Raw genomic sequence first — 26,837 nt, 5'->3', positions numbered from 1 at the left:
TGTGTGTGTGTGTGTGTGTGTGTGTGTGTGTGTGTGTGTGTGTGTGTTGGTTGGAGTTGGAATGTTTCTGTGTTTTTATTATGTAAAGCACTTTGTGTTACATTGCTTTGTATGAAAAGTGCCATACAAATAAAGTCTGATTGATTGATTGATTGATTGATTGATTGATTGATTGATTGATTGATTGATTGATTGATTGATTGATTGGTTGATTGATTGATTGATTGATTGATTGAATGCAGATCAGTCACAGAGAGGACTTTCTGATCACATATGTCAGACTTCATGTCCCAGCTGGACAGTGAAGTGATAACAACGTACCTTCTATATCTACGTATATATATATCATACAGCCTGACATCAAGGTGGAGTTACATTGTGTGTATCCTCCAGAGGAAGATCCTGTGGGATATTATACTTAGTCTTTGTGTAATGTGACACATTTTGATTTGAAAATGAACTAACCAGAGTTTTCTGTTTTTTTCAGGAGTGAAAAATAAAAGACAACTTGTGACAGGAGTGAGTCACCACCTCCACCTCTACACCATCCTTAACCAGAGGAGCTTCAGCTTTAGCAGTGTTGTAAAAAAACAAAAACTGCTACATGACAGAATAAGCTGCACTGCACAGCAAGTGGTGATTTGTGATGTTAGCTCTTGACGTTATTATTCATAATTAACTAGAATCAGCTGTTAGCCTAGAGTAGGTCTAGGAAGCCAAGATGGCTGACCCCTACCAAAACAACGTATACCACCAAGGTGGAGGCGACAGTTATGGGACTTATGGAGAAGGCGGTGGACCTGATGGATACGGCTACCAGACGGACTACCCTCCCCAGGAAGAGGATGCGGCGAGCGATGCGACAGAAGGCCACGATGAAGAGGACCAGATGTACGAAGGAGAGTATCAGGGAATCCCACATCCTGACGAGGTGAAGGCTGCACAGAGAGCTGCACGGTGAGACTTGTATAAATGTACCATAGAAACTACAGACTATAGACTCAAAAACATGAAAAAGAGGTGAAATCCTTCTACTATCGTTTATTTGTGTAGCGTAGCTGACAGTAGCTGGCCAATCAGAATGCAGTGGGTTCATCTCGAGTCCTTAAAGAGACAGAGGCTGAACTGAAGGGCTGCATTAAGGTCCAGTATGAAATAAATAAGGAGTTTTTTAAACTGTAAATTAATACAATAAGATAGAGCTCCAGATTAAAAACCTGACAATGTGTATAACAGGCCTCTACTGAGAAGGATTCACATAAGTACAGGTCAGTTGAACTTTGACCAATTTCCATAATTTTTCAATTACAAATTAGCCTTTTATGGAGACCCAACACAAAGTGCTATTTGCACTGTTTGAGGCTCTGTAACGTAGCAATCTATAGCAATATTAACATGCTAGATTTTGTTTTTTAAGTAGGATGATATTACCCATAGTGCTCTGCTAATTGTTGGTGGTAGTGTTCCTGAAATGAGAAAATATTGCCTTTTCTCATTCCAGTGTCGTAGATACCGCACTCACCAAAGAGGAATGTGCCGTGCAAACACTTGTTTTTTCACTGTAATATAAAACACCTTTAGAGTCCATCTGACTGACTTTTTCATGGAACACTTTAATGCCCCATTTAACCCTTGTGTCGTCCTCCCGGGTCAAATTGACCAAGGTCTGTTTTGACTGTTCCTTCTTTCCTTCCTTCCTTCCTCCCTTCCTTCCCCTCCTTCCTTCCTCCCTCCTTTCCTTCCTTCTGCCTCCCTTCCATCTTTCCTTCCTTCCTTCCTTCCTCCCTTCCTTCATTCCTTCCTTCCATCTGTCTTCTCTTCCTTCCTTCATCCCTTCCATCCTTCCATCTTTCCTTCCTTCCTTCCTTCTTCCTCCCTCCTTTACTTATTTCTTCCTCCCTTCCATCCTTCCTTCCTCCTTTCCTTCCTTCTTCATCCCTTCCTTCCATCCTTCCATCTTTCCTTCCTTCCTTCCTCCTTTCCTTCCTTCTTCCTCCCTTCCATCTTTCCTTCCGTCCTTCCATCTTTCCTTCCATCCTTCCATCCTTCCATCTTTCCTTCCATCCTTCAATCTTTCCTTCCATCTTTCTTTCCTTCCTTCCTTCCTTCCTTCCTTCCTTCCTTCCTTCCTTCCTTCCTTCCTTCCTTCCTTCCTTCCTTCCTTCCTTCCTTCCTTCCATCCTTCCATCCTTCCATCCTTCCTTCTTTCCTTGACTCGAGGACAACAGGAGGGTTAAAGGTTAATGCCAGACGTTTTGCATTTGTATCCAGTTTACTACAAATCACTGACACATCACATCACAGCTAACCTTTAAGTCAAACATGCTGCAGGGACAAAGAAATGTGAACACAGCCTTGGTTTCCATTCACTTTTTTATAATGCAGCAATCAATTGGCAGACTGTTGAAGCTTGCTGGAGTGTAGTAATCCATCACTGTAAACACCAAACCTGCATTTCTTTTTGTCAAAGTTGCATTAACACTATATGACGTAATGCAGTGCAGACTTTTTTAGATCAATCTGCACAGAAGCTGCATTAATAAAAAAGGCTGCAGAGACTGATGTTCACTGTGATCGATTTTCATGCATTGATTTAAATACACTATGAAAATGAGTGGAAACCAATTATTATAAATGGAGGTCGGTAAAATTAGAAGAAGAAAAAAGTTCATTGTCTCATGTATTGTAATGTTTTCCATCAAGTGTCATCACATTTAAAGCCACTGTTTATAGATTTTTTTATGTGATCTTTGCACATTATTCAGATGGTATATATTCTGAAATATACGGAATATACGGAAAAGTGTTCCTTGAGACAATTATTCAAAATACTTCTGCATGCACATGAGTAAAAGATACAGCTGCCACAAAAACCCTTTTTATTCAGGAGACAGTGATGTGTTGTGTGCATCTTTACATACAGTGGGTAGACTTGGATTAAGATGTACAGTGGTTGCATGTTGATAGTTTACCTATGCATTCAATGTAGGCTTAAATATGGTAAAGCAATTAGAAATGGTTCACTTAGTAGCTCACTGCATCCACACGTAGGAATAAGTGGGTGAGAAAAACGTTCCTCTCATAATTAGGCCTTTGATTTTAAAGAATGTACCATCAGCCACCAGACTGCACAACACCACAGTTCCCAGTACCTCCCACCCTCACTAAAAAGACTGAAGCTTACCCTAACCCTAATCCCAGGAACATTGAACTTTACTTTTCTAATCCCAGAAACATTGAACTTTACTTTTCTAATCCCAGGAACATTGAACTTTACTTTTCTAATCCCAGAAACATTGAATTTTACTTTCTAATCCCAGGAACATTGAACTTTACTTTTCTAATCCCAGGAACATTGAACTTTACTTTCTAATCCCACGAACATTGCACACTTGTATAGTATCAGAAATTTATGTATATTGCAGATTTATATAATTGCAGATCATTTTACACAGAGATTACACAGTTTGTTGTTTATTATAATTTTTATTCATTTATTTATTTTCACCATTACATGGCTACTGCCAGTTTCTGAATTCCTCCATACGGTGATCAATAAAGATACTTTACTTTACCTTACCTTACCTTACCTTACCTTGCCTTGCCTTGCCTTGCCTTGCCTTGCCTTGCCTTGCCTTGCCTTACCTTACCTTACCTTACCTTACCTTACCTTACCTTACCTTACCTTACTTTACCTTACCTTACCTTACCTTGCCTTGCCTTGCCTTACCTTACCTTACCTTACCTTACTTTACCTTACCCTACCTTACCTTGCCTTGCCTTGCCTTACCTTACCTTACCTTGCCTTACCTTACCTTGCCTTACCTTGCCTTGCCTTGCCTTGCCTTGCCTTGCCTTGCCTTGCCTTGCCTTACCTTACCTTACCTTACCTTACCTTGTCTTGCCTTGCCTTGCCTTGCCTTACCTTACCTTGCCTTACCCTACCTTACATTACATTACATTACCTTACCTTACCTTACATTACCTTACCTTACCTTACCTTACCTTGTATTGCCTTGCCTTGCCTTACCTTACCTTACCTTACCTTACCTTACCTTACCTTACCTTACATTATTACCTTACCTTACATTACCTTACCTTACCTTACCTTACCTTGCCTTACATTACATTACATTACCTTACCTTACCTTACCTTGCCTTGCCTTGCCTTGCCTTGCCTTGCCTTGCCTTACCTTACCTTACCTTACCTTACCTTACCTTACCTTACCTTACCTTACCTTAACCCCATGAAACCAATTAGCTGTTAATAAGGCTTTACTATAGCAAACACATGGTGATTGATATCTAACCAGTATTTATCAGTTGAGATGCAAAGATAGTGACTGAATTGTTGATACTGATTATTACTCAAACGTTACAGCTGCCCAAGAACATAGTACTGAATATTTGATGAACCACAGAAACAACACACTGATACTGGAGTAAAAATAACCCAGCCAGCATGTCCATATGGGCCCCCATAAGGGTTCAATTTGGGCTCCAATATGGCTCCCACATAGGTTTGTCCACAGGCCCATATAATTTGCCCTGTTTATGTACATGCCCGCTTAGCCCACTTACATATCTTATGGGGCTCATACAGTCAGCACACATGGGCTTCACATGTAGGGTCCATGTTACTGAAACCATGTGGGACCTGCACAATTTGCCCAGTTCAAGCCCATGCCCACTCAGTACCCACGTAGCCCACATTTAACCCATGTGGGGCCCACATGGACATGCTGGCTGGGATATGTTCAGACCACTGTATAGCCTTTGTACTTTAATTGTTAAGAGGATATGCAGATCACATTATTCTGTATGGTCAGCATTTTCTTAGTAGTATTATTGTTTTGTTTTTTTAAGTGACCACACAATATGCCACACAGTTCTGTCCTGTTCCTCACATAGCACATTTCACATTTACTTTACACTGAGCATGCAGGAGACCTTATTTCAGATCTACAAAGGTTCAGTCTTTAGACCTTCGAGTCGACATCGAGTACATAGCACCGAGCCTCCAGGTCTCCCTACTTAAAGCCCTCTGTGGCGTAGGCACTGACCATCAGTTCACATTGCTCATAGAGCTGTTGACATGACAGAAATCCACTCTTATTCTTTCTCATGTCTGAAAACCTGCTCTTTTTAAAATATGGATTTGTTTTCATCTTCACTGTGTCAGCCTGAAGGACTCCTGTTATCTGTCCAGCCCTCAGTCTAAAGAGCCTTGTTTCAAGCCTTATTTAGTATTTTTCACCTTACTTATAAAAATAAAAATAAAAATCTTTATTATTTTCTGTTTTTATTGTGCTTTTTAACTCTTATACTGTTGTCAAATGTCAAATTTGACCCATGTTTACATTTAAGAGCTGTAAAAACACCATATACATTATTCTTTTAGCCTGACTTTTACTAGTTTGACCCACAGTATACAAAAATGGACATACAATGCATCATTTTTTAAAAGTTTTTGTGCAGCTGATACACATTTTTATATATGCAAATGTACACATTTGACCTGTGTTTATTAAAAATATGTAAAAAATCCCCATTCAAACAGTTCCCATAATGTAGTTGTAATGGGGAGTTTATGAATGTGAATTGGTGTAGAGACTAATGATGAGTCAGAATATGAACAGTATGTACAGTAAGGGTTAAAATGTATTTTTATTTTGGAATGGGGGGGGGGGTTTGTGTCTATTTATCATATTTTTTTGTGTTTCTGTTGTTGACGCCTGTAATTGATCACTTCATTGTTCTCTGAAGATGCATCTATGGTTGCCAGGGGTTACAGCCAAGGCCTCTCCAGTTCACTCATCTGTTATACATACAGTGCATATAAAATGTGATGTTTGTTAGGGCCAAGAAGATCTGATTGATCTTAAAGTTGCAAAGTAAAATAAAAGATCAGATTTATATATATATATATATGTAATATCCGACTATAAAATATCCCTCAAATCAGATATGAGTTTTATCTTCTTGTTTAAAGACTTATAACAACATCAGCAACAGACCTCATTGTAAAAGCTTGTGTGTTTTCAAGCCATTTGTATGACGTTTTGTTCTCTATATCAGGGCTAAAGCTCGAGCAACCGGCAGCGCAGTCTCTGAACTGGAGGAGTTATCTGAGCAGTATGAGGACATCATGGAGGACTGTGGCCACGGGAAGTTCCAGTGGACACTCTTCATCGTTCTGGGTCTGGCTCTGATGGCCGACGGGGTCGAGTGTTTTGTGGTTGCTTTCGTTCTACCGTCCGCAGAGAAGGATCTGTGTTTGTCCAATGCAGAGAAAGGGATGTTGGGTAAGGGCTTGCATGATTTATTGTTGCTTACAGTGTGGATTCTTCAAAGTGTTGCTCTGCTGTAAAGTCTGTGTTGCTGTCAGTGGAGAGGATTTGTGTTTTTCTACTACGGATGTAGCACTTCATTGATTCTCTCTGGTTAGTCTTCAGCCCCCTCCTGAACAGAAGTACAATGCTGCTTCTTTATTTAAGTCTGAGACAGAGTAATGTGTTTGAGTTTCTCTGCTGAGAAGAGACATTAACTAAAAGAATTCTTCATTAGCTGATTACATAAAGTAGACACGATCACACAGACCCAGGTGTGGCTGACATTAAAGGTGTGGTTAGGCACCAAGGCAACTATGAACTGAGTTTATGTTCACAATTCTGACAATCAGTGAAATCTAATGTGTTATTATTTGACACCAACAAGTCCTCCAAATGAAATGAGCAGATCTACGGTTTGATCATGTGACTCCAAAATGACGTATCGGAGTGTTTTCTAACCTGGCGCTCCTATAGACAGTAATCAACACTTACATCATTTGTCTGTGCTTTTCAAAACTTCTACACATCACTATTAAAAATGATGTTTTATGATGTGACCATGCTGTGATTAAGGTTGTGAAGATTAGAGAAACATGCAATGGGTTAAAGTTACGCTAACTGTTGTCGTCGTGGTTACAATAATAACCACAGGGTTAAGGTTAGGGGGCGATTGTAGGTACACTTTCTAAAAAACTGTTCCAATTCGTGGTTGGAAACAGGAAATGATCAGCTGTCTCCTGATGGATTGATGCCTCCATCCTCCCCTCCTCTTCTGAATAAGAAAATCAGTCTACATAGCTAGTTGATACAATAATGACACTAATGAAGGACATGATTAGTTGTGGGATTTTAAAAACCAACTGCTTACATAGTATCAACTCAGTAACAAACTCTCATCATTGTTACATGTTTGATTTATTATCAAAATGAACAGATCATCATTTTCAAATCCATTAGTAGCCTGTAAAGCTATAATTCATACACAGTGCCATTCTAATCTTCCCTCATCAGATATTATTACAGACTGTATGAAATGATCCAATAAGGTGAATATTTGATACATTTCTGATGACATGCAGAATGAGACTGGTGACACACACACACACACACACACACACACACACACACACACACACACTGGCAGCCTAGGGAGAGTCAATAAGTCCTGAAGCTCCTCGGGGCTCAAATTAGACCTGCAGTGTAATTATCTAATGGGCACTGAGCAGGCAGGAATGAATCAGTCTGTTGGCTTGGGCAGTGAGCAGTATGTCTGTGTTACATATAGGGTTTGTGTACTGCTGCGTATATGTATTTCTATATATTTAAATGTAGCTGTTTGCTTACTTGGGATATAGTTTATTGCGTTTAAACATGATGTCTGTTGGTAGAGCAGAAAAGGAGGAAAGAGAAGGAGAGGAGAGAGGAGTGAAGAGAAGTGGGGGGGCAGTGCAGTGGAGCAAAAATACGGGAGAGGACAGGAGGAGAAAAAGGAAAGTAAAGAAGAGGAAGAGAGAAAAGTAGGGGTGGAATGGATAGAAGAGATGGGAAAGGAAGGAGAGGGGGGGAGAAAAAAGAAGTGGACTGCAAGGGTGGAGGGGAAAAGAGGAAAGGGAAACATTAAAGAGGATGAGTGGAGAGGAGGAGACGAGAGAGGAGAGCATAGGAGAGGAGAAGGAAATGAAATGGGTGGGACGTGTGTGTAGGAGGGGGGGGGGGCAAACAAAGGGAGGGGCAGAGAGGGGAGGCTGTTGGCAGACATCACAGTGCTGCAGTGCTGTCACATCGATGCATTATAGATGTAGAGAGCAGATTTGGAATGATTCGATTCCTTTCATTCCTGTTGAGTCTAGTTACTCAGACATTCATATGGAGCTCATATAATACCTGGTTATAAAGCCTGAGTCAGCAATATGAGCTCGCTTGTGTTTGACAGCAGAATATTTCATCTTTATATTTAATAAAGCACTGTTGTAGGAGATTCTGTGAAATGTGGTATACATTAAAGAGACATGAAGTAAATGTTGGTGACCAGCATGAACTGCTGCAACACTGACATCTGCTGAACTGTCTGAATTCATGACTATGGCCGACCACTCCTTCCTTTCCCAAATCCTCTCTCCCACCTCTACAACCACCGGAGTCAGCAGCAGACGAGCTTCTCACACTCTGTTTCATCCTTTCTTTGTTTTCTACCTCTCCATCTCATTTTCTTAACTCTTACGTACAGTTAACTAATGTATTTTCCACCCAGTCGTTCATTCACAATCACACTACATTATGATCTCATTGACAGCCATAATTATTTCTATTAATTCATTGAAAGTGAAGGATGCAACACAATTTGAGTGGTAGCAACAGTTAAAACCATCAATCACAAATAAATACAAAAAACAACATAAAACACAAAGTTTGTGACATCACAGCTAGTTGGGAGCCAATCATGGCCCAGTATAGGGTAGGGTAAAATACTATATACACAATAAACAATAAATATACAGTACAGTAGTGGGAATGGGAGGTACTGGGAGCTGTGGTGTTGTACAGTCTGATGGCTGATGGTGTGAAAGAGCCCCCCTAAGCACTTTGAAGCACATGGCTCGATGAGTCCAGCTGTTAAACCTTTGACATGAATAATATTTACAGAATTATAGATTCTAGATTGCATCATAAAGGAGAAGTAAAAACCCATATAAGACACAAATGATTACGTAAAACAGAGTACGTTATGTTAAAAATGTTTATGGAGGGGATGAACACACACACACACACACACACACACACACACACACACACACACACACACACACACATACACACAATATGTAACATTTTTATCTGAAGAGCTGAGAGAGAAGAACTATTAGATTATGCTCTCATATATGTCAGTTTCACTTCTGAGTAACATGCCTACTTATCCTGGCTGTTTTTATTCCTTTACCTCCTCCACTCACTGTCTCCTTACCTCTCTCTTCCTCCTCCTCCTCCTCCTCCTCCTCTCTCCCGCCTCTCCTCGGTTCGGTCCAGAGCAGTGTTTTCTCCACTGAGAGAGACTGTGTTTGCTCGCTCTGAGTCAGCAGACAGTCGGCAAATGATCGATACTCTCTGTTCTGACCTTGGAAAGAGTCGCACGGCGTCTCACCGCTGCTCCATTTACTCAGATACTCAGTCTGAAAATACATGTAACTTCTATCTACACACTGCTGAAGATGCCATCCTAGACGCTGACGTTTCAATGCACATTTTTACTATTTTGTGACACTGCTAATACTAAAAAAAATCACACTACTGATTATTATCTTTGTGTGTGTGTGTGTGTGTGTGTGTGTGTGTGTGTAGGGTTATGGATAAGACTCCCATATTATGATGAGTCACACTGACAGCATGGCCATCTGCACACTGCGGTGTTAAGTTGCCAGGGTGCCAGTGTTTGGCAGCGGTCAGGGTTATACTTGGCTGAGGCAGAAGCAATGCCGCTCATCAAGGTCTTGAAATTTTTAAGGCCGGAAAGAGCCGAGTATGCTGACATCACGAAGCTGAGACATATTTCCCCTTCGACGTGTGAAAGTCAACCAATCTGAGAAATGACAGAATGTAAAAAAAAAAAAAGTGAAACGATGTGGGTTCCCTGCCCATATTGTCCCTTTTGATGCCCTTTTTCAGATTGAGTTTATAAATGCAATACAATAATTTAAAATTGAAACAATGTAAAAACCTTGAGATGTCTTTTGTTACATTGCTTTGCAGCTCAGAGCTTGTGGATATACATGTCAAATTAAACAGATGGGAATTTCATGAGTGTAATTTTCACACTCAGAAACAACAAAATCAAATGCATTCTTTACTTTAAGCCAAGTGAAATCACCTGGAATGCTTGGGACGTAGGAATTTGGAAATGTCAGTTTGTCAGTGGGCTAAGATCTCACTGAATTGCATAAAATAGTGCTACATGACTTTACTGCAGTGGTCTCCAACTCCTGCTCCTGTAGAGTTACGGCCCTGCATGTTTTTATGCATCTCCCCACTATAACACACCTGATTCTAATAATGAACTCATTATCAAGCCTTTGATGAGCTTCAGCTGCTTGATAACAAGTTCATTATTAGAATCAGGTGTGTTAGAGTGGAGAGCTACCTGTAACATGCAGGGCAGTAAACTCTCCAGGAGCAGGAGTTGGAGAACACTGGTTTACAGTATTTGTAAAAACAAAGATTACTAACTGAATTTGAGACTCACTGAGAAATAGTCAACAATGATCTCACAATGCACATTTAAAAAAAAAAAGCATCAGCACAAGAAATCTCATCTTTTTTTATTCTTCTTCCTTCTCAAAAATCTACATTTCTCATAGTGTACAGTACCATCATTTGCTAATAACCATTATGGGTCTGTACATTCTGAAACATTCTAGAAATATCAGATGTCTCCTCAGCTAAAAAAACAAAACCATACCATATTTTCATATTTCCATAACACCTCACATTCATCATGTCTTTACTAAAGTCACAGTTTTATCTAAATATTCACTGAATTCAGGAAGTATCTGACTTGGCAAATTTCACTCTGGAGTAGTTGTTGCCAGTTTCCATCATCCAGCTCAGGAGATGCAGGCAGATTGTACAAGGTCAGGCTTGAAAAAGAGATTTTAATCAGAATGAGACTTTAACCTGGTTAACTAAAGGATAAGAAGACTCGGCTGAGTTCTAATTTAATTTCAATTTTATTTTATTTGAAAGTTCAAAGAAGTTATAAACCACTGAAAATGCTTTTTCTTTTATTCTGAAATAACATGAAGCTCTTTGGTTGAAAATAATTGTCTTCACGTTTTAATAAGAACATTTTCTAGTAGCTGGAAATGTATTGTTGTAAAATGATTTCCCCAACTTTGAACCAATTGTGCTGAGATGATTGACAAATTCAGGCTTGAATACTGCACATTGAATCCAGCTTTAACCCTCCTGTTGTCCTCGAGTCAAGGAAGGAAGGGATGAAGAAGAAAGGAACGGAGGAAGGGAGGAAGGAAGAAGGAAGGAAGGGAGGAAAAAGGAAGGAGGGAAGGAAGAAAGGGATAGAGGAAGAAGGAAGGAAAGGAGGGAGGAAGAAAGGAAGGAGGGAAGGAGGGAGGAAGGAAGGAAGAAGGAAGGAAAGGAGGGAGGAAGGAAGGAAGGAGGGAGGGAGGAAAGAAGGAAGGAGGAAAGAAAGAGAGAAGGAGGGAGGGAGGAAAGAAGGAAGGAGGAAAAGAAAGAAGGAGGGAAGAAAGGGGGATGGAGGAAGGACAGACAGAAGGAAGGAAGGGAGGAAAGAAGAAACAGTCAAAACAGATGGGGTCAATTTGACCCGGGAGGACGACACAAAGGTTAACAACAGCTATCACAGTGTTATTGAGCAAGTTAATTAAGCTCCAAACATTTCTGACATGACCCCCACTTGACAATCTCTCCTTCTACCTCTGTCTCTCTTTCTGCAGGTCTGATGGTCTTTCTGAGCATGATGGTGGGAGCGTTCCTGTGGGGGGGTCTGGCAGACAAAGTTGGCCGTCGGCGCTGTCTGGTTGTGGCATTAGCCATTAACTGTGTCTTTACTTTCCTGTCCTCGTTTGCTCAAGGCTACGGCTTCTTCCTCTTCTTCAGGCTGCTGTCTGGCATCGGGTAACACACAGGCACACACACACACGCACACACACAGGCACACACACACTGGTTTTATTATGATTATTTATATATATTATTATAATTATGATTATATAGCATTATAACTCATCAAAAAGTGTCAGAATACAGAAATTAGTAAAAAGCCATGAAAGAAATATTTTACAAAAAATGCCTACTTAGCTTTTTCTAGAGCTTTCAACCACATTTCATGGCATTCATCAGTGGATGGAGTTTCAGTGCTCAGAAAACTAGTGATTGGCATTTTGTTCACACGGCATCATAAAATCAATCAGGTGACTCATGAAATGACATCTTGACTATTCATTGATATATCTTCATATTATATTCTATATAGATTGCAGAGTATTCGTCTATGAACTGGATGGATGGATTTGTTTATTATGGGAATGTATTTGTTGTATTTCAGTGTAATTTGAGGGCAGCTTATGTTTATGTTTATGTGCATTATGCTGTTAGATGATGGTGGGTTGACATGTTGGAATGCTTGGTTTGTTGTTAATGAATATGTCTGAATAAATTGATGAGTGATGGGTCATGTAAATGGCTAAGTGAAAACTTACCTCTAAAAATACAAACTTTTTAAGAGCCAAAAGACAGTGTTGTCTTGACAACCGTGTATTTTCAAAGCTGCACTATGAACATGAATCCCTCAGAATAGTGTTGTGTTCAGTGTACTTTCACCTTGCAGGATTTCTGGGGGCTGAGGTCCCTTTTTTGCTGTCACATCACTGTCACCAATGTGTAACAGTTCCTTTTTTCAAATTCCAATTTTTTCACCATCTATTTCAAAAGATTCACAAGTTTTCAGTCACTAATGCAGTCGTTTATCATTGGGATCATTTGTCTAGCCGAGCTCCGCATGCACAGTCTGCTGTGTCACTGCAAAAACAAAAACACCAACCGGAGTGTTGCGTCTCAGAATAGCTGTGTAGTCCACAGGGAGACACACACTCTGACTCAGAAAGCAGGCCACGTAATGCACAGCACATTGCAAGTGATACACCATCACTTACAGTTCACAGCACAACACCACGTCTCCCAGTTATACATGCTTTACTGACCTTACTGTATATAACACATCTGGACTAATATGTAGTTATATCCATGTTTTTAGTCGTCTGAGTTATAGATGTGATGAATACACGAGAGAAACAAAACATTTGCTTTTTTTTGTACTAAAATATAACTAAATTACAACTGCTGCAACCTGACTTTTAACTCCTGAAATGTTTGTGGCAAAACTCCTAATTAAATGTTCCCTTTAAAAGGATCCATTTTTACAATGAACATATTTCTTTTTTATGGCTCAGTGAACTGATACCCTTCCCAAAGGCCTGTAATGCATCTGAAATCTATTTCCTCTCACACTTTTGTGTAATTATTCCTCCACGATGAAGAAAATTGGTTTATTTTTGTTGTCATACTTTTAAAAATGGCTTAAAAATGAATATATATATCTCTCTCTCTCTCTCTCTCTCTCTTTCTTTTCTCTCTCAGTATCGGTGGCACAGTGCCGATCGTGTACGCATACTTCTCTGAGTTCCTTCAGATGGATAAGAGAGGAGAGCATCTGTCCTGGCTGTGTATGTTCTGGATGATTGGTGGGATCTACGCCTCATTCACTGCCTGGGGAATCATTCCCAGATATGGTAAAAAAAGTTAGACCTGCATCAAATTAACACTGTACAGAACACAAAGTGACATGCCTTTAATTGATGATTGTACCTCTAAAATGGTCACGAGGCACCTGGCCCCACCTGGCCCCACCTGGCCCTACCTGGCCCTACCTGGCCCTACCTGGCCCCACCTGGCCCCACCTGGCCCTACCTGGCCCCACCTGGCCCTACCTGGCCCCAACTTGCCTCCAGTGAGCAGATCCACCAAGATGTCAATGAAAAGGCCACTACTGCTGCTTAAAGGCCTGGTCACACCACTATTTACAAGTGCAAATTCAATTCATTCCAATAGAATAAACACACTCAGTGGATTTGGAAATAAATCCATGCCAATTTTCATATCTTTTTTTTTTAACTTTGACCTGCAAATTTTGTATGTCGACCAATAGAACGCTGTCTTGTCAGTGTCTATTATACCTAATCACCTGTTTTGCACCATTTACTTTTATTTAACCCTTTTAAATTTTATTTAACAAATCTGTTCCACAGTGGTGTGCAGACACGCAGTGAGGAAGGAAGCAGTGTTGCAATGAGCTATACGACTTCGGAGAGCTTTATCTCCCATCTGCAGTAACTTTTTATTGGACAAAAATGCCAGAAAGAAGAACAGAGCAGTAAAGAGAAAATACAGAGAAGCTCAGGGAGCTGTTGTGACTTACTAACACTAGCCTGGCAGGGATAGTGGTTGACTTGCTGTTGCTGGTGAGCAGCTACAGTTTGGTACAGGTGCTCCAACTCTTGTCTAGCCTCAGGGGGGCAGTAATGAACCTTTTACAGTTTGGCTGACCAGTAGAAAAAACTGATGGACTGTGAGATGAAGAATATTCTAATGTGTTTCATCACCATGTGCACAAAATATCACTACTGGACTACAAACTGCAGCGTGGCTCTCACACACTGTATACAGTCTCTCATTGCAAAGCTCAATATTTATTTAGCGACATCACATGATGTGATTCACGTCATGTTTCAGGACTGAGTGTCAAGCAGTTGTGGTGTTTGTAAGGCTGATATGAACATACCTAGATTAGTGCATGGGGTCAGTATCTCAGGACCAGAATAACTGAAAACACCTGTGGAGGTGTGTAAAGCCTTGGAAATAGCCTGACATGTACAGTGTGGAAATGTGTGTGTGTGTATGTGTGTGCAGGTTGGGGGTTCAGTATGGGCACAGAGTTCCAGTTCCACAGCTGGAGGGTGTTTGTCCTGGTTGCGGCTCTTCCTGCCATCGCCTCCCTGGTTGGACTCACTTTCATGCCCGAGAGCCCTCGTTTCCTTCTGGAGGTGAGACTGCTGCCACGTGAACCGGACGTGTTCACTGTAGTAAAACTGTTCACATTGGTATTCAGGTTACATGCATTTTTACACTGTAGCTCTAACCCTGTCTGGATACAGAGACAGGCTGGCAGTTCACAGTTCAAATAGTTTTGTGGGGTTCATTAAACCTGGAAGTCTCCCAGCTACATTATGTAAATGCAAGGTAAATTACTTGTGACTTCAGCCAAGAACACAGGACCTTTGATGTTGAATGAATAAATAATGTATTACACATTTATACTTCGTGCATCGCTTTAATTTTTGGGTGTACCACGGTAACCCTGCATATGCTTTGCATGCATAAAAGCCTGAGTTTAATGGTTGCTACTTGTAACTGATAGTAGTAATAGAATCCAGTCAAATGCATCCATATACACATATACAGTAAGTTTTAAAGGGAAGCTCACTAAAACAAACTGCTGTGTCATTGTGGTGATAAAATTGCAATTTAGACCTTCATTCTTTTCTAATATGACATATTTCTGTTTGGTTACATCGCCGTGTGTGTGTGTGTGTGTGTGTGTGTGTGTGTGTGTGTGTGTGTGTGTGTGTGTGTGTGTGTGTGTGTGTGTGTGTGTGTGTGTGTGTGTGTGTGTGTGTGGAGCAGAATGCCAAACATGATGAGGCGTGGATGATCCTGAAGCAGGTCCATGACACCAACTGGAGGGCCAAAGGACAGCCAGAGAAAGTCTTTACTGTGAGTACATGTAGCGGTTTAACACATGTTAGTTTCCATTGGAGCTACTTTGAAGTCCGGAGTTGCAGTATGTGTTTGGTGCCATCTTTTCCATTTGGAGCCAGGACCTTCCAAATAAGGGGGTTTGGGGTGCTGCCTTTCATGCACTGGAAACACGCTCTGCTACCTCAAACCAAAGTGACAATACTCTTTCTGAGTGTGAGTCCCGGAGCCAGGGAGAACAGCATGTCAACCAACTGTCAATCACAGCTGTCGATCAACACCCACACAGCCGACATCAAAGCTACTATAAGTCTTCAAATCTTATTAATAGAGGGTCTGAATTTAGAGATTGACACTATAATGACTCATTAAAAAAATTCCGACTCAGCATTTCTAGAGAGAAGTTACAGCTTTTGAATGGGAGCATCTAGTGTCTGTTGATGACTTTGCACTTCAAGGTATTTTTATTGACTTCGGCCTAAGGCCAAGGTAGCTTCCATTCGGGACAGTTTCAAAAGTGGAGGCAAAATAAACATGGAGCTTTTCATTTCTATTAAAAGCAGTTTTAATATACATAAAGAATAAATAAAGTTCTTCAGATTTCATTGGACTGCAGATACATTTAAACACATTTTGCTTAACAAGTCATATATAATGCTGCTCGTTGTATTATCAGGTTGGACTGCAGATACAAGTTGTGAGCATTAATTATGTGCCATTAAAAACAGCCAACAAAAGGTGATTAGACATCTCTGAGTTGCATAACTTGTACATTTTATAACCATTTGATGTAAATTTGACATGACAATGACAGTGAGCCGGTGTGATCAGATGTTTCAGGTCACACTGAAAAGACCAATGTAACAAGGGCTGCTATTTTCATGGCTGGGGACAGTCACAGATAATATATTTCACTTACAAAGCTTGTGGTTCATCAGATAGGCCTACTAATAAAATAGTTGTTTAAAAAAATTGACTAGATCAGCTGAAAATGCTGCTTTCATATTCTATGTAAAGAATGTTAGGTGTGATGGATTATTTCAGTCTCATTTGTAAGTCAGTAATAAATCTAAAGATGTATTTATAGATTCTTTTTGATTGAATTTTCTAGCTTGTAAGTAAATCAAAGCTTACATTGGGATCAGGGTGAGACAGGAGCTGAAATAACACAAGAGCTCATTTATACACAGCAGACTTTCAGTTGCATCCAGGAGAAACTCTTGTCGTTTGAAGTTTTCTCTTTCTTTTCTCTTTCCCTGTAGGTGACTCACATCAAGGCTCCTAAAACGGCAGAAGATGAGTTTATTGAGATACAGAGTGCTACAGGAACAGCTGTACAGCGCTGGGCTGTCCGCTCGCTAACTCTCTGTAAACTGGTATGTGACACACACGCACACGCACACACACGCACACACTGCAAAGGTTAGGAGGAATGATCTGCCTTTGTTTTTCTTAGTCTCAATGACTATTAGAAACTGTATTGTGTACATATACAGTAGGAACTGTGTAGACACTGATCTGAGAGTTGATGGATTGCTGGGGAGGTTTTTACTGACATTCATGGTCCTCAGAGGATGAGTTCTACTCTGAAGTGATTTTCCTCGACCGTCACAACGAGGTTGACAGTTGTGGATCACACTGAAATATCTCAACAACTATTGGCTGGATTATCACAACGTTTCCAGCCAGCATGTCCATGTGGGCCCCATACAAGTTACATTTGTTCTGCAATATGGGTCCCACGTAGGTTTGTCTGCAGTTTCCATGGTGGCCCCTCCTGTGTTTGCCCATATGGGCTTCAAGTGGGTTCTGACTGGGCCCATCTGGGTTAATTACACATGTGGGGCCCATGTTTCTGAAACAATATGGGGCCCATATATTTTGCCCTGTTTATGCCCATGCCTGCTTAGCCCACTTACATACCTTATGGGGCTCATACAGTCAGCCCAAGTGGGCTTCACATGTGGGGTCCATGTTACTGAAACCATGTGGGACCTGTAAAAATTGCCCAGTTCAAGCCCATGCCCACTCAGTACCCATGTAGCCCACATTCAACCCATGTGGGGCCACATGGACATGCTGGCTGGGTTACAATAGTTATTCAAGGTTCCTGAAGGTTCCATTCTAACCACTTTTGTGATCCCGACCTTTTTTCTCCAGAACTACTCTCAGGCCAATTTTTTTCACTTATGCTGTGATATACTGTATCTAAACATCTATTTAATGGATTGTTACAAAGTTTGGTGACTTTGGTGATCCTCTGATTTTAATACTGTGGTCCATGACCAAACATGCTACAATTATCATGGCGAGCATTTTAGTATTGTGATCTTAGCATTTAGTTTGAGTACAGCTTCACACACTTAATAGCAACTCTTAATCTTATAAGTCAACATTTCCTCCCATACTTGCTGTAATTCTATGCAACGTTTCATACTAAATGAAAGTAACTACATGTAGAATTTGAAAACGTCTGATTTTGCACCCCCTCGATGGTAGTATCATCTCAGGTCTCTGTAATATTTGAGTGCAATATCATCTGGGTCTTGATTTGATAAAGACATGCATCAATAATGCAGCGTAATAGAAAAGGACAGAAATGTACTGAGCATTGTCATTGCATGTCTAAAGTTAGAAGACAGTAGTTTTAAAATGTGGCCTGTAGCCTAAACTAGGACTCACTCTGTCCAGTCATATTCCAGAGAGGGAAGTCAAATATGTGATTTCCAACTTCCAACATGGCTGAAGCAAGGCAACTGGCAAATTCCATATTTTGAGTTCAGCTGTAGAATATTGCTCCACCTTAGGTTGAGTAAGTATTATGACTTCTTGGACTAATTGAACGGTTTTAAAAGTCACCTCATAAACTCAAAATGTGACTCAACTCATGGTCAGGGTTATAGGAAAAGGTGTTTTTTTCACACTTCCTGTCCCGAAAACATGAGATAGAAGTTTTTACTCAATAATGACAATAGAAGGTCAGTGGGTATCACCTATCTATAAGATTCACAAATATGGAAACTTACGTGTACATCAGACCCTTATTTTTGGACTATGTCGTAAAGAGGGAGCATATATGAGTAATCTGGAGGGACTTGGTTCTTGGTTCACTGCTGTATTTGCATATTTGTCCCAGGTGCTGAAGAACGTAGCATCTCTCCTGTCTGCTGAGTTCAGGTTGGCTACGCTCTTCATGGCCATCATCTGGTTCTGCATGGCTTTCAGGTTAGTTCACACGGTCATCTGCAGAGTTATTGCCTTAAGAAGCAACCTACATGACTCTTCTATCTACCAGATCAAAAAGTTGCATTCTGATTGTTCTGTGCTCCTTTTATTGACTCTGTCTTCTCTCAAAATACACTGTCACAGTTTCTACGGTCTTTCTGTGTGGTTCCCCGACATGATCAAACACCTTCAGAATGAAGAGTATGTGTCCAAAGTCAAGGTAACAACAACATTTAACCCTTTGCACCTAAAGGACACAATTTGTCACAAAGCATACTCCTTCTTCATAAAGTCATAACTTGATCAAATCATAGACACCATACACACCTTGTTAGATTGTACACTTTGTGGGCCTTATACTGTATGTCCGATATGCCTGATCATTGATTCATCAGAATCAGAATCAGAATCAGAATATCTTTATTGTCATTGTAACACGTACAATGACATTAAGTGCAGACACATAAAACAGTATAAAACAACCCACTCACTCATCCACATACAAATATTGCACACAGTCCTTGTTTACAGTAACCTAAAGTGCATATCCAGTGTAAGACAGAGGTGCATGTGTTATGTGAGTCAGTATTTAATGTACACAAATCCACATTTGGGTGTAATTAATTTGGTCTTTTTTTCTTTTCTTTTTTACATTAACAAGGTTCCACATGTCCTACTGGCCTCTATAAATTACACTCAAACAAATGACCAAAACAAACCCCCCAAAAAACACATAAAAACTGTTCTAAAACATGTATAGTACAACTCACATGCAAACTGAAAAAGATTGAAGGAAGGAAATCATATATTGTCATATCTGGCTAAGACATGAAGTGACTGCTGGAAGCCTGTTAATGAAGGGATAGGTAACAGAGGGTTCAAAGGGTTAATGCACCAGCTCTGGGATGCAGGCTATGGATGAATCCTAATGTTTCTTGCATTGTCCCCTGTCCTTTCACCTGGCTCCACCATCAGGTCAAACTTTTCAAGTGAACAAAAGAATGATTAAAACCTAATGAGCAGACAGTCATTACTGTCATGAGCACATTTTGACCATTTTATGACCTCTCCCTCAGAATACACATTTTACAGGTTTTAGCCAAACCACTGTGAAGGCTATGAGAAGAGCAAAAAGCATGTTGTCTGTTTTGTTTAAAACGTCAATACAGTGGGTATTATCTAACATATTATTATTGGTCATATCATCATCTATAATTCACTTACATTACATTTCATGTAATATTATGAATCTTACAGTATGACGTTTGAAACAGCAATGCATTTGTAGAGAATTTGGGTCTTTTAAAGTCTTTTAAATATGGAATCATTTTTGTGAAAAACACGAATGACATTTGGTGTATCTGTTCATCTGTTTTAAGTTTGAAGACGACGTCGTTCAGTTCATAAATACGTAGATCCGGTTGTTCTTGTCTCTATTTAGATCCACCATAGAGAACGAGTGGAGAACTTCCATTTTAACTTTTCTTTGGAGAACCAGATCCATAGAGAAGGAGAATACATCCATGACAAGTAAGTCCCACTGTGCCATAGAGTAGATGCAAAGGTAGCTGACAGATACACCGCAGACTGGAAGTCACTAATCTTTTTGTTAAATCAGCTGTAAATGAAATGAAATCGGAAATTGGAGAGCAAACATAGGAAAGAAAAAAAAGTCCTATTTATTTTACCTTCAAAATATAACTTTTTCCCCCAAAACCATCATCAAAATGTAATCAGAGTACAGTATGTAGTGCCTACTGTCTTTCTGCATTTGTGGCTTTTTAGTATGAATGTAATGACGCTACAGTACTATGTTATTTAAGCATCTTGCTCCTTTGGTTGAATTGACATTTGCACATTGCTCAGGATCTACCAGTGAGAGGCCATGTGTGTAGACTGAACTGTTATTATTGTAGTGTATCAACCATTTCATTCTCAGTTCTGTTATCACAAAGTAGCATGCTGTGTTAATGTGTATGTGAAAAAATTAGCTATATGTCTACAGGTAATGATGTTACTGCATATGCTAATGCTCTGATAAAAGAACCATAAACTTACTTTGTGAAGACAGTAAACCTCTGAAGGTTTATGTAAGCTTCACTTTTGATTTTCGTCACTATATTCTGATACAATGTATGGAATACTTTTATTTACTATACATCCATATACTGAAGGTTCCCTGTCCATGTGGTTGAAGCAAGTAAAGATACACCTTCTTATTTTATTACTGCACACCCACGAGTCCCGAAAGTTCCTCTCAGCTCATTGCTGATGATTTCAAACTACAGCTGTGAATGAAAGTGTTTAAAGCCAGATGGAAAGCAGAGTTAAACAGGCTTAAAGCTTAATGCCTTTATGTTCGCCTCTCATTACTTGCGCATGTTTGACCGTGGGATCATTTGTATTTATTTGCCTCAAACAGCCAGAATACTGTAATGTACATTAGTCATAAGCTAGCAAGCAGCAGTAGGCACCAACTGTGTATGTGTGTGTGTGTGTGTGTGTGTGTGTGTGTGCGTGCGTGCTGTACCGACTCTCACCAGGAACTCCAGTCTCTCATTTTTTACCCGTCTCCTCTTTTTCGTGCATGTAGAACAATCAAGTACATTTCTCCACCTGTCAGCAGTCAACATGGACAAAGAGAGACTAATTCCAGTACACCTGACAGTAGAGGTCAGGACCTCTGCAGCTCGCTGCTGCAGACAGGTTTACAAGCAAGAGTGAAAAAAAAATCCACGAATGACAATTACATTCACATACTGGTATAAAATGATACTTCCATCTGTCCGTTACAGCTGACTACAGAATGTTTTATCATAACTGAAGGAGGTCTAATTACTTTTACAAGTTAGTCTTTGAAGCATATAAATAAAATACGTTAACAATTAGTTTCTATGATATTCATTCTTAAGACAATATTATTATATTACTCGTCTTTGCCACCAACAGTGAATCTGCATCCCATTATGTTTGTGTGAATGTGATTTTAACTTTCCATTTTATTAAGACGATTTATTAAGATGCATCTTTCGGCTCGCACTCTTCCATAGCTGCATGCAGTTTTGTGCCAAGGTAATTTCCAAAAACATCAGCAGTGAACCGGGAGGAAAGCTCTGGGATTTGTAGTTGTCACGAGGCTGTGCATAAAAATTAGGGAGTGTATCTTCAAGGACTCTTCACCTGTGCAAAGTTTTCATTGCAGTGTATGTTACACTACTGTATATCATTTAACTTCTATGCTTTTTGCAGAATTAAAACAAACAGAATGGGTCTTAACTTTCAGGCCAGCAAGTTAATGTAATAATGCCATGGAGGTGATCATTCTGTCCACATGTGGAGTAATGCTCATTCCGTGGTAGTATTATCAGTGGTGGCCATATCAGATTTACCACAGTGAATTACCGTTCGGTAGAGCCCATTCTGTCGGTTCTAGTTCTGTACTGCCACAGCGATAGAAGTCAGTCCATGTTTTCTTTGTCTGTTGGTTTGCGTGTGTGTGCGTATGTCCCATACCATCCCCATAGGTTCATCAGTATAGAGCTGAAGTCAGTGAAGTTTGAGGACTCACTGTTTGAAGACTGTCGCTTTGAGGACATCAGGTCCACAGAAACGGTGTTTAAGAACTGCACCATCCGCTTCACTGTCTTCTACAACACAGGTAGGTTCAGCTGGAGTGGGGTTTTTGGACAGTTAGACATCAGGTATGGTTTGAAGTGATTTTCTGAAGTCTGCATCATCTGTCATCAACCACACATACACGAGGTGATGTTAGCCAGTAACTAACATGTTTAACCACTTCAGACCAGAAAGGTTAAACAAATGTTTTTGCAATGCTCAAGTCAAGATCAATATGAAACATGAAATGAAACAAAACCATTAATCATACCATCAGCGTTTCACTATGAGGCATGTCATATTGACACAGCACTGCATTGCAAAACTATATTAATTGTTATAAGTCACATTAAACGCCTTGGCTGTTGAGGCAAGGCAAGGCAGCTTTATTTATATAGTGCATTTCATACACAATAGCAACATCAATGTGTTTTACATAAAACAAACATTTAACAGAAAGAATTGGAAATAAAAAAACATGCAATTTGAGAAATAACAATGAAACCCAATAATAGTGAAAATATAGAAAATTCAAATTTTTTCGACCACACGGACAACCACCTAACACTATCTCTTCCTTAGAACCTTATCATGTACTCTACCAGATGGCCCTTCTGGCTCTCTGGACTTGTTTCCTGTATTTCCCATGATTAGCTAATCTCTCTCTTTAGACGTAGTCGTCACTACGAATCCTGGATCTGTTTCTTCGGCACAATCAATGATAAAAGCCGCCGTACTGTACGCTACCTTTAAGGAGTCAAAGGACTTTTAATACCTTATCTTCCCCCTAAACATGACACTACAGAATAGACAGGTCCAGTGGTATGTCTCAATGGTACAAAATTAAAAAAAACATTAAAACCTACAATTATGTATTATTATGTAATAGTAAAAATAAAATAAAATAACAGTAAGAATTGGAAATAAAAAACATAAAAACATGCAAATTGAGAATTAAAAATGAAACCCAATAATAGTAAAAACATCTTCCATAGATCCTTATCATGTCCTGTATTTCCCATGATTAGCTAATCTTTCTCTTTAGACGTAGTCGTCACTACGAATCCCTGATCTGTTGAGGTGGAATAGTATTTATTGGTATAATCCACTGATTCTTAGCAAATTTCCCAAAACAGTTATCGTACCACTTTGTACTAAGACACCCTTTATAAAGGGTTAAATGTTTAACTAATGGCTCTATTAATGGTTTAATAAATCATTCATTTATCTTTCATAGACCCTAAAACAAATACCTCATAATATCTAATACATCATTAGAAAAAGTTAGTAGGAAATTTTCAATCATAAAATGTTAATAAAAGAAATTTAGAAAAAATCCAACAAGTCTGCTGATGTAAATGTGAAGTCATTAATTCATAGATTTTTAATCCAGATGTACAAAGGATTTCCAGAAGGCAAGCGGTGCATTGGAGGACTTTTCCTGAAAAACTAAAAAGCTGAAGGAAAATAAACTCCAGCCTGGCAACCCATATGATGTTGCACTGTACACTATTTGCCTGGGACCAAACAAAAGACTGGTGAACATAGTGGAGCATTTAGCAGCTAAATAGACAAATATTTTCACAGGAGCTGGTGGAGACCAAAACGGAGCTAAAAGGAGTTAATGCTGGACTTACATTTGTCATTTTGTCCACCTGACGAATTAACCCAAAAAGGTGTCTAAGGTTTGTTTCAGTGCTCCCACATTGCCCAAAAAAGTGGTGCTTCAACCTTCAAAAATCCATTAACAAAGCCTTAAAAACAGTGTCTGTCTGCTAGTCTGCTGTTTTTGAGTTTTTTAGAGTTCAAGGCAACATGCTGCAGACAGAATTTATGGTCCAATTGTTCCTCCAACACTGACCACAGTTCTAATTGTCCATACCTCTTTTTAGAAATGTGCTGCCATGTAAGTCATTACTGTATGGCAGTCCAATTCCAACTGGGGTCCCAAGTGATTAAAATGTGTTTGTGGCCTCAGGGCAAAAACTTTGGCATTTATTTTGAACCTGGATTTTTTTTTAAAAAGACATTTTCCAAATAGTCTATTAAGCACAAATATAAGAATACATCTTCTAGCCGAGCATACCAACAACATTGAGAAAAATGAGCAAATAAGAAAATAAATACAAAATATCCACAGCAGAAAGGACTGAGAGGTTTGAATAAAAAATGCAAAAATGTTCCAAATATACAAAACCTTGATAAATGTTTCACTGATTGAGATTGAAGGCTCATCAGTTGATCCTCTTCTATAAGTTCCATCACGTGTTTCATGGTCTGCCTGTGTTCTGTAGACCTGAGGGAGGAGAACTTCATCGACTGCAGAATGGAAAATACCACCTTTGAGCACAACAAACATGGCTGCCACCTGGACACTCTTGAGGAGAATGACGTTCTCATTTACCTGGTCAGCTTCCTGGGCAGTCTGGCCGTGTTGCCCGGCAACATAATCTCTGCACTCTTCATGGAGAAGATCGGCAGGGTCAAGATTATAGGTGATGTTTCAGAAGTTTGTTCTCATTTTATAGATGCTTGCTGATGTTTTAATTGTGCATACTATATGTTATATGTATAAAAGCTCTACAGGATGAAGGTCTGGACAAGCAGGTCACATTATTGTGGTTAGGTGTGAAGTGTCTTTTGTTGCCAGAAAGTTTGTGCATAACTTTGAGGAACAGGTTTTCTAAAATGTTGGACTTGACAATGACCCATGGCAATTGTTCCCAAACCCAACGTGCATAAGCATGATGCTTCACAATTCAACATTCATTTCACAGTTCATAGTGCTCATCCTGCAAATGTTTTCTCCTGTGATGATTATGGTGTACCTGGTGACTCGAGCTGATTGTGGGTTTGGTTGAATCCATCCCTAGGAAGTACATCGACACCTCATGAGTTTTTGTCCGTTAAGTACCACAGATGGAAGTAGTTTTTTCTCTATATGTGGAAAGGCAGAACGAAAACTGCAATTACAGTATGATTTGCCTTCAATAACCACTATCTTTCGCTAGCCTTAACCGTACCATAGTTACTGATTAGAAAACTCATTAGAATTTGATCTCAGGTAATAGAAAGCAAGAGAACCATGAAAATTTCGGAGGAGGTTTGGCTAATTTTCATCCTGAAAATGAAGGACTTGAATGAAAACTATCTAACCCACTAGAACATGGATGGGCTTGCATATCTCCCAATCCATGGTTCATATGCAGCCCTGTTGTAGTCCATATAATCCATGTGCACTACAGTTATGTCCCATGTCGTGGACTATACATTGTCTATACTCAGTTTGGTGCATGTTGAACCTACAGTTATACATCAGCTTAAATATAGAAATACAGATTCTAAATAGTAAATGTCAACCTACAGTATAATGTGTTGCGTCAAGCATTGAGAGCTAGAGTGATGAAAGTCTCAGTTCTACAAATATGTGACAAAATATTACAATTACAGTGAGACAGGATTGATTGTAGGATCTGTTTGTATCTCCTTAGGTGGCTCCATGCTCATTTCAGCAGGCTGTACCTTCTTGCTGTTTCTGAGCTTCACCCAAGCAGCGATCATCGCCCTGCAATGTCTGTTCTGTGGCGTCAGTGCAGCTGCATGGAACGGCATAGAGGTGGTGACCGTGGAGCTGTACCCTGCTTCTAAAAGGTACCAGGCTTTGTGTTTTAAGCTGTGTCACATGAACATGGTCAAATAAGTCTGATTGTATACTTTAACTGATTATATAATAGAAAGATCTTTAAGAGTGGTCATCAAAAGCGCATACCTTGTCTCTTTCTGTGTCTCTCAGGGCCACAGCGTTCGGTTTGCTGAACGCTCTCTGTAAGCTGGCGGCGGTGCTCGGCAGTTCTATCTTCGCCAGTTTCGTGGGCATCACCAAAGCCATCCCCATCCTGCTGTCCTTCGCTGCGCTGGTATGCGGCGGCCTGGTGGCCCTCAGACTGCCCGACACGCGAGAGAAAGTCCTCCAGTGAGGTGATGTGAGATACGGTACAGGTGGTGGCGGGGGTGTGTGTGATGAGAGGATGAAGAGGCCAAAACATATCCACGTAACGTCGGAATTTGGTTGAGTTTCAGTTGAATTTGACTTCACGTTGCATTTTAGAGAGAATGGAAATAACTAACACCTATTAAATGTAAAATGCCAAGCTCTTTTTTTCCCTTTATATTAACTGTGTTGTTATTTTGTGAAGGTTTCAGAAAGGAAGGGTCGATCATTTCACTCAGGATGGGATGTGGGGAGGGGGGTTGGGTGTCAACAAGTTTTAGTGTTCAGAAACTATAACTATACTGTTGAAATAAAGCGTGAATAACACAATG

The 26,837-nt window shown here is 39.9% G+C and overlaps 1 protein-coding gene across 1 annotated transcript; it reads left to right on the top strand.

Moving 5' to 3' along the window:
* Positions 1 to 721: 721 nt before the first annotated feature.
* Positions 722 to 26,491, top strand: LOC133981817 (synaptic vesicle glycoprotein 2B-like). Its single transcript, XM_062420673.1, has 14 exons — positions 722 to 957; positions 6,079 to 6,305; positions 11,798 to 11,978; positions 13,500 to 13,651; positions 14,829 to 14,962; positions 15,603 to 15,692; positions 16,937 to 17,050; positions 18,811 to 18,899; positions 19,044 to 19,119; positions 20,341 to 20,429; positions 22,424 to 22,557; positions 24,809 to 25,009; positions 26,006 to 26,165; positions 26,308 to 26,491. Exons 1-14 carry the CDS (start codon positions 722 to 724, stop codon positions 26,489 to 26,491), a joined length of 2,067 nt encoding a protein of 688 aa, XP_062276657.1.
* The last annotated feature ends 346 nt before the right edge of the window (positions 26,492 to 26,837 follow it).

The sequence above is a fragment of the Scomber scombrus genome, chromosome 6 (genome assembly GCF_963691925.1).
Source record: "Scomber scombrus chromosome 6, fScoSco1.1, whole genome shotgun sequence".
In the NCBI taxonomy this organism is placed as follows: Eukaryota; Metazoa; Chordata; class Actinopteri; order Scombriformes; family Scombridae; genus Scomber; species Scomber scombrus.
This window is presented reverse-complemented; position numbering and strand designations above follow the sequence as displayed.

What these genes read in the sequence shown, in the direction of transcription:
- LOC133981817 (XM_062420673.1), top strand. Translation starts at nt 722, where the DNA reads ATGGCTGACCCCTACCAAAACAACGTATACCACCAAGGTGGAGGCGAC. An exon ending in GCCCTCGTTTCCTTCTGGAG is followed by an intron (nt 14,963 to 15,602) that starts GTGAGACTGCTG and finishes TGTGTGGAGCAG; the next exon opens with AATGCCAAACATGATGAGGC. An exon ending in AGTATGTGTCCAAAGTCAAG is followed by an intron (nt 19,120 to 20,340) that starts GTAACAACAACA and finishes GTCTCTATTTAG; the next exon opens with ATCCACCATAGAGAACGAGT.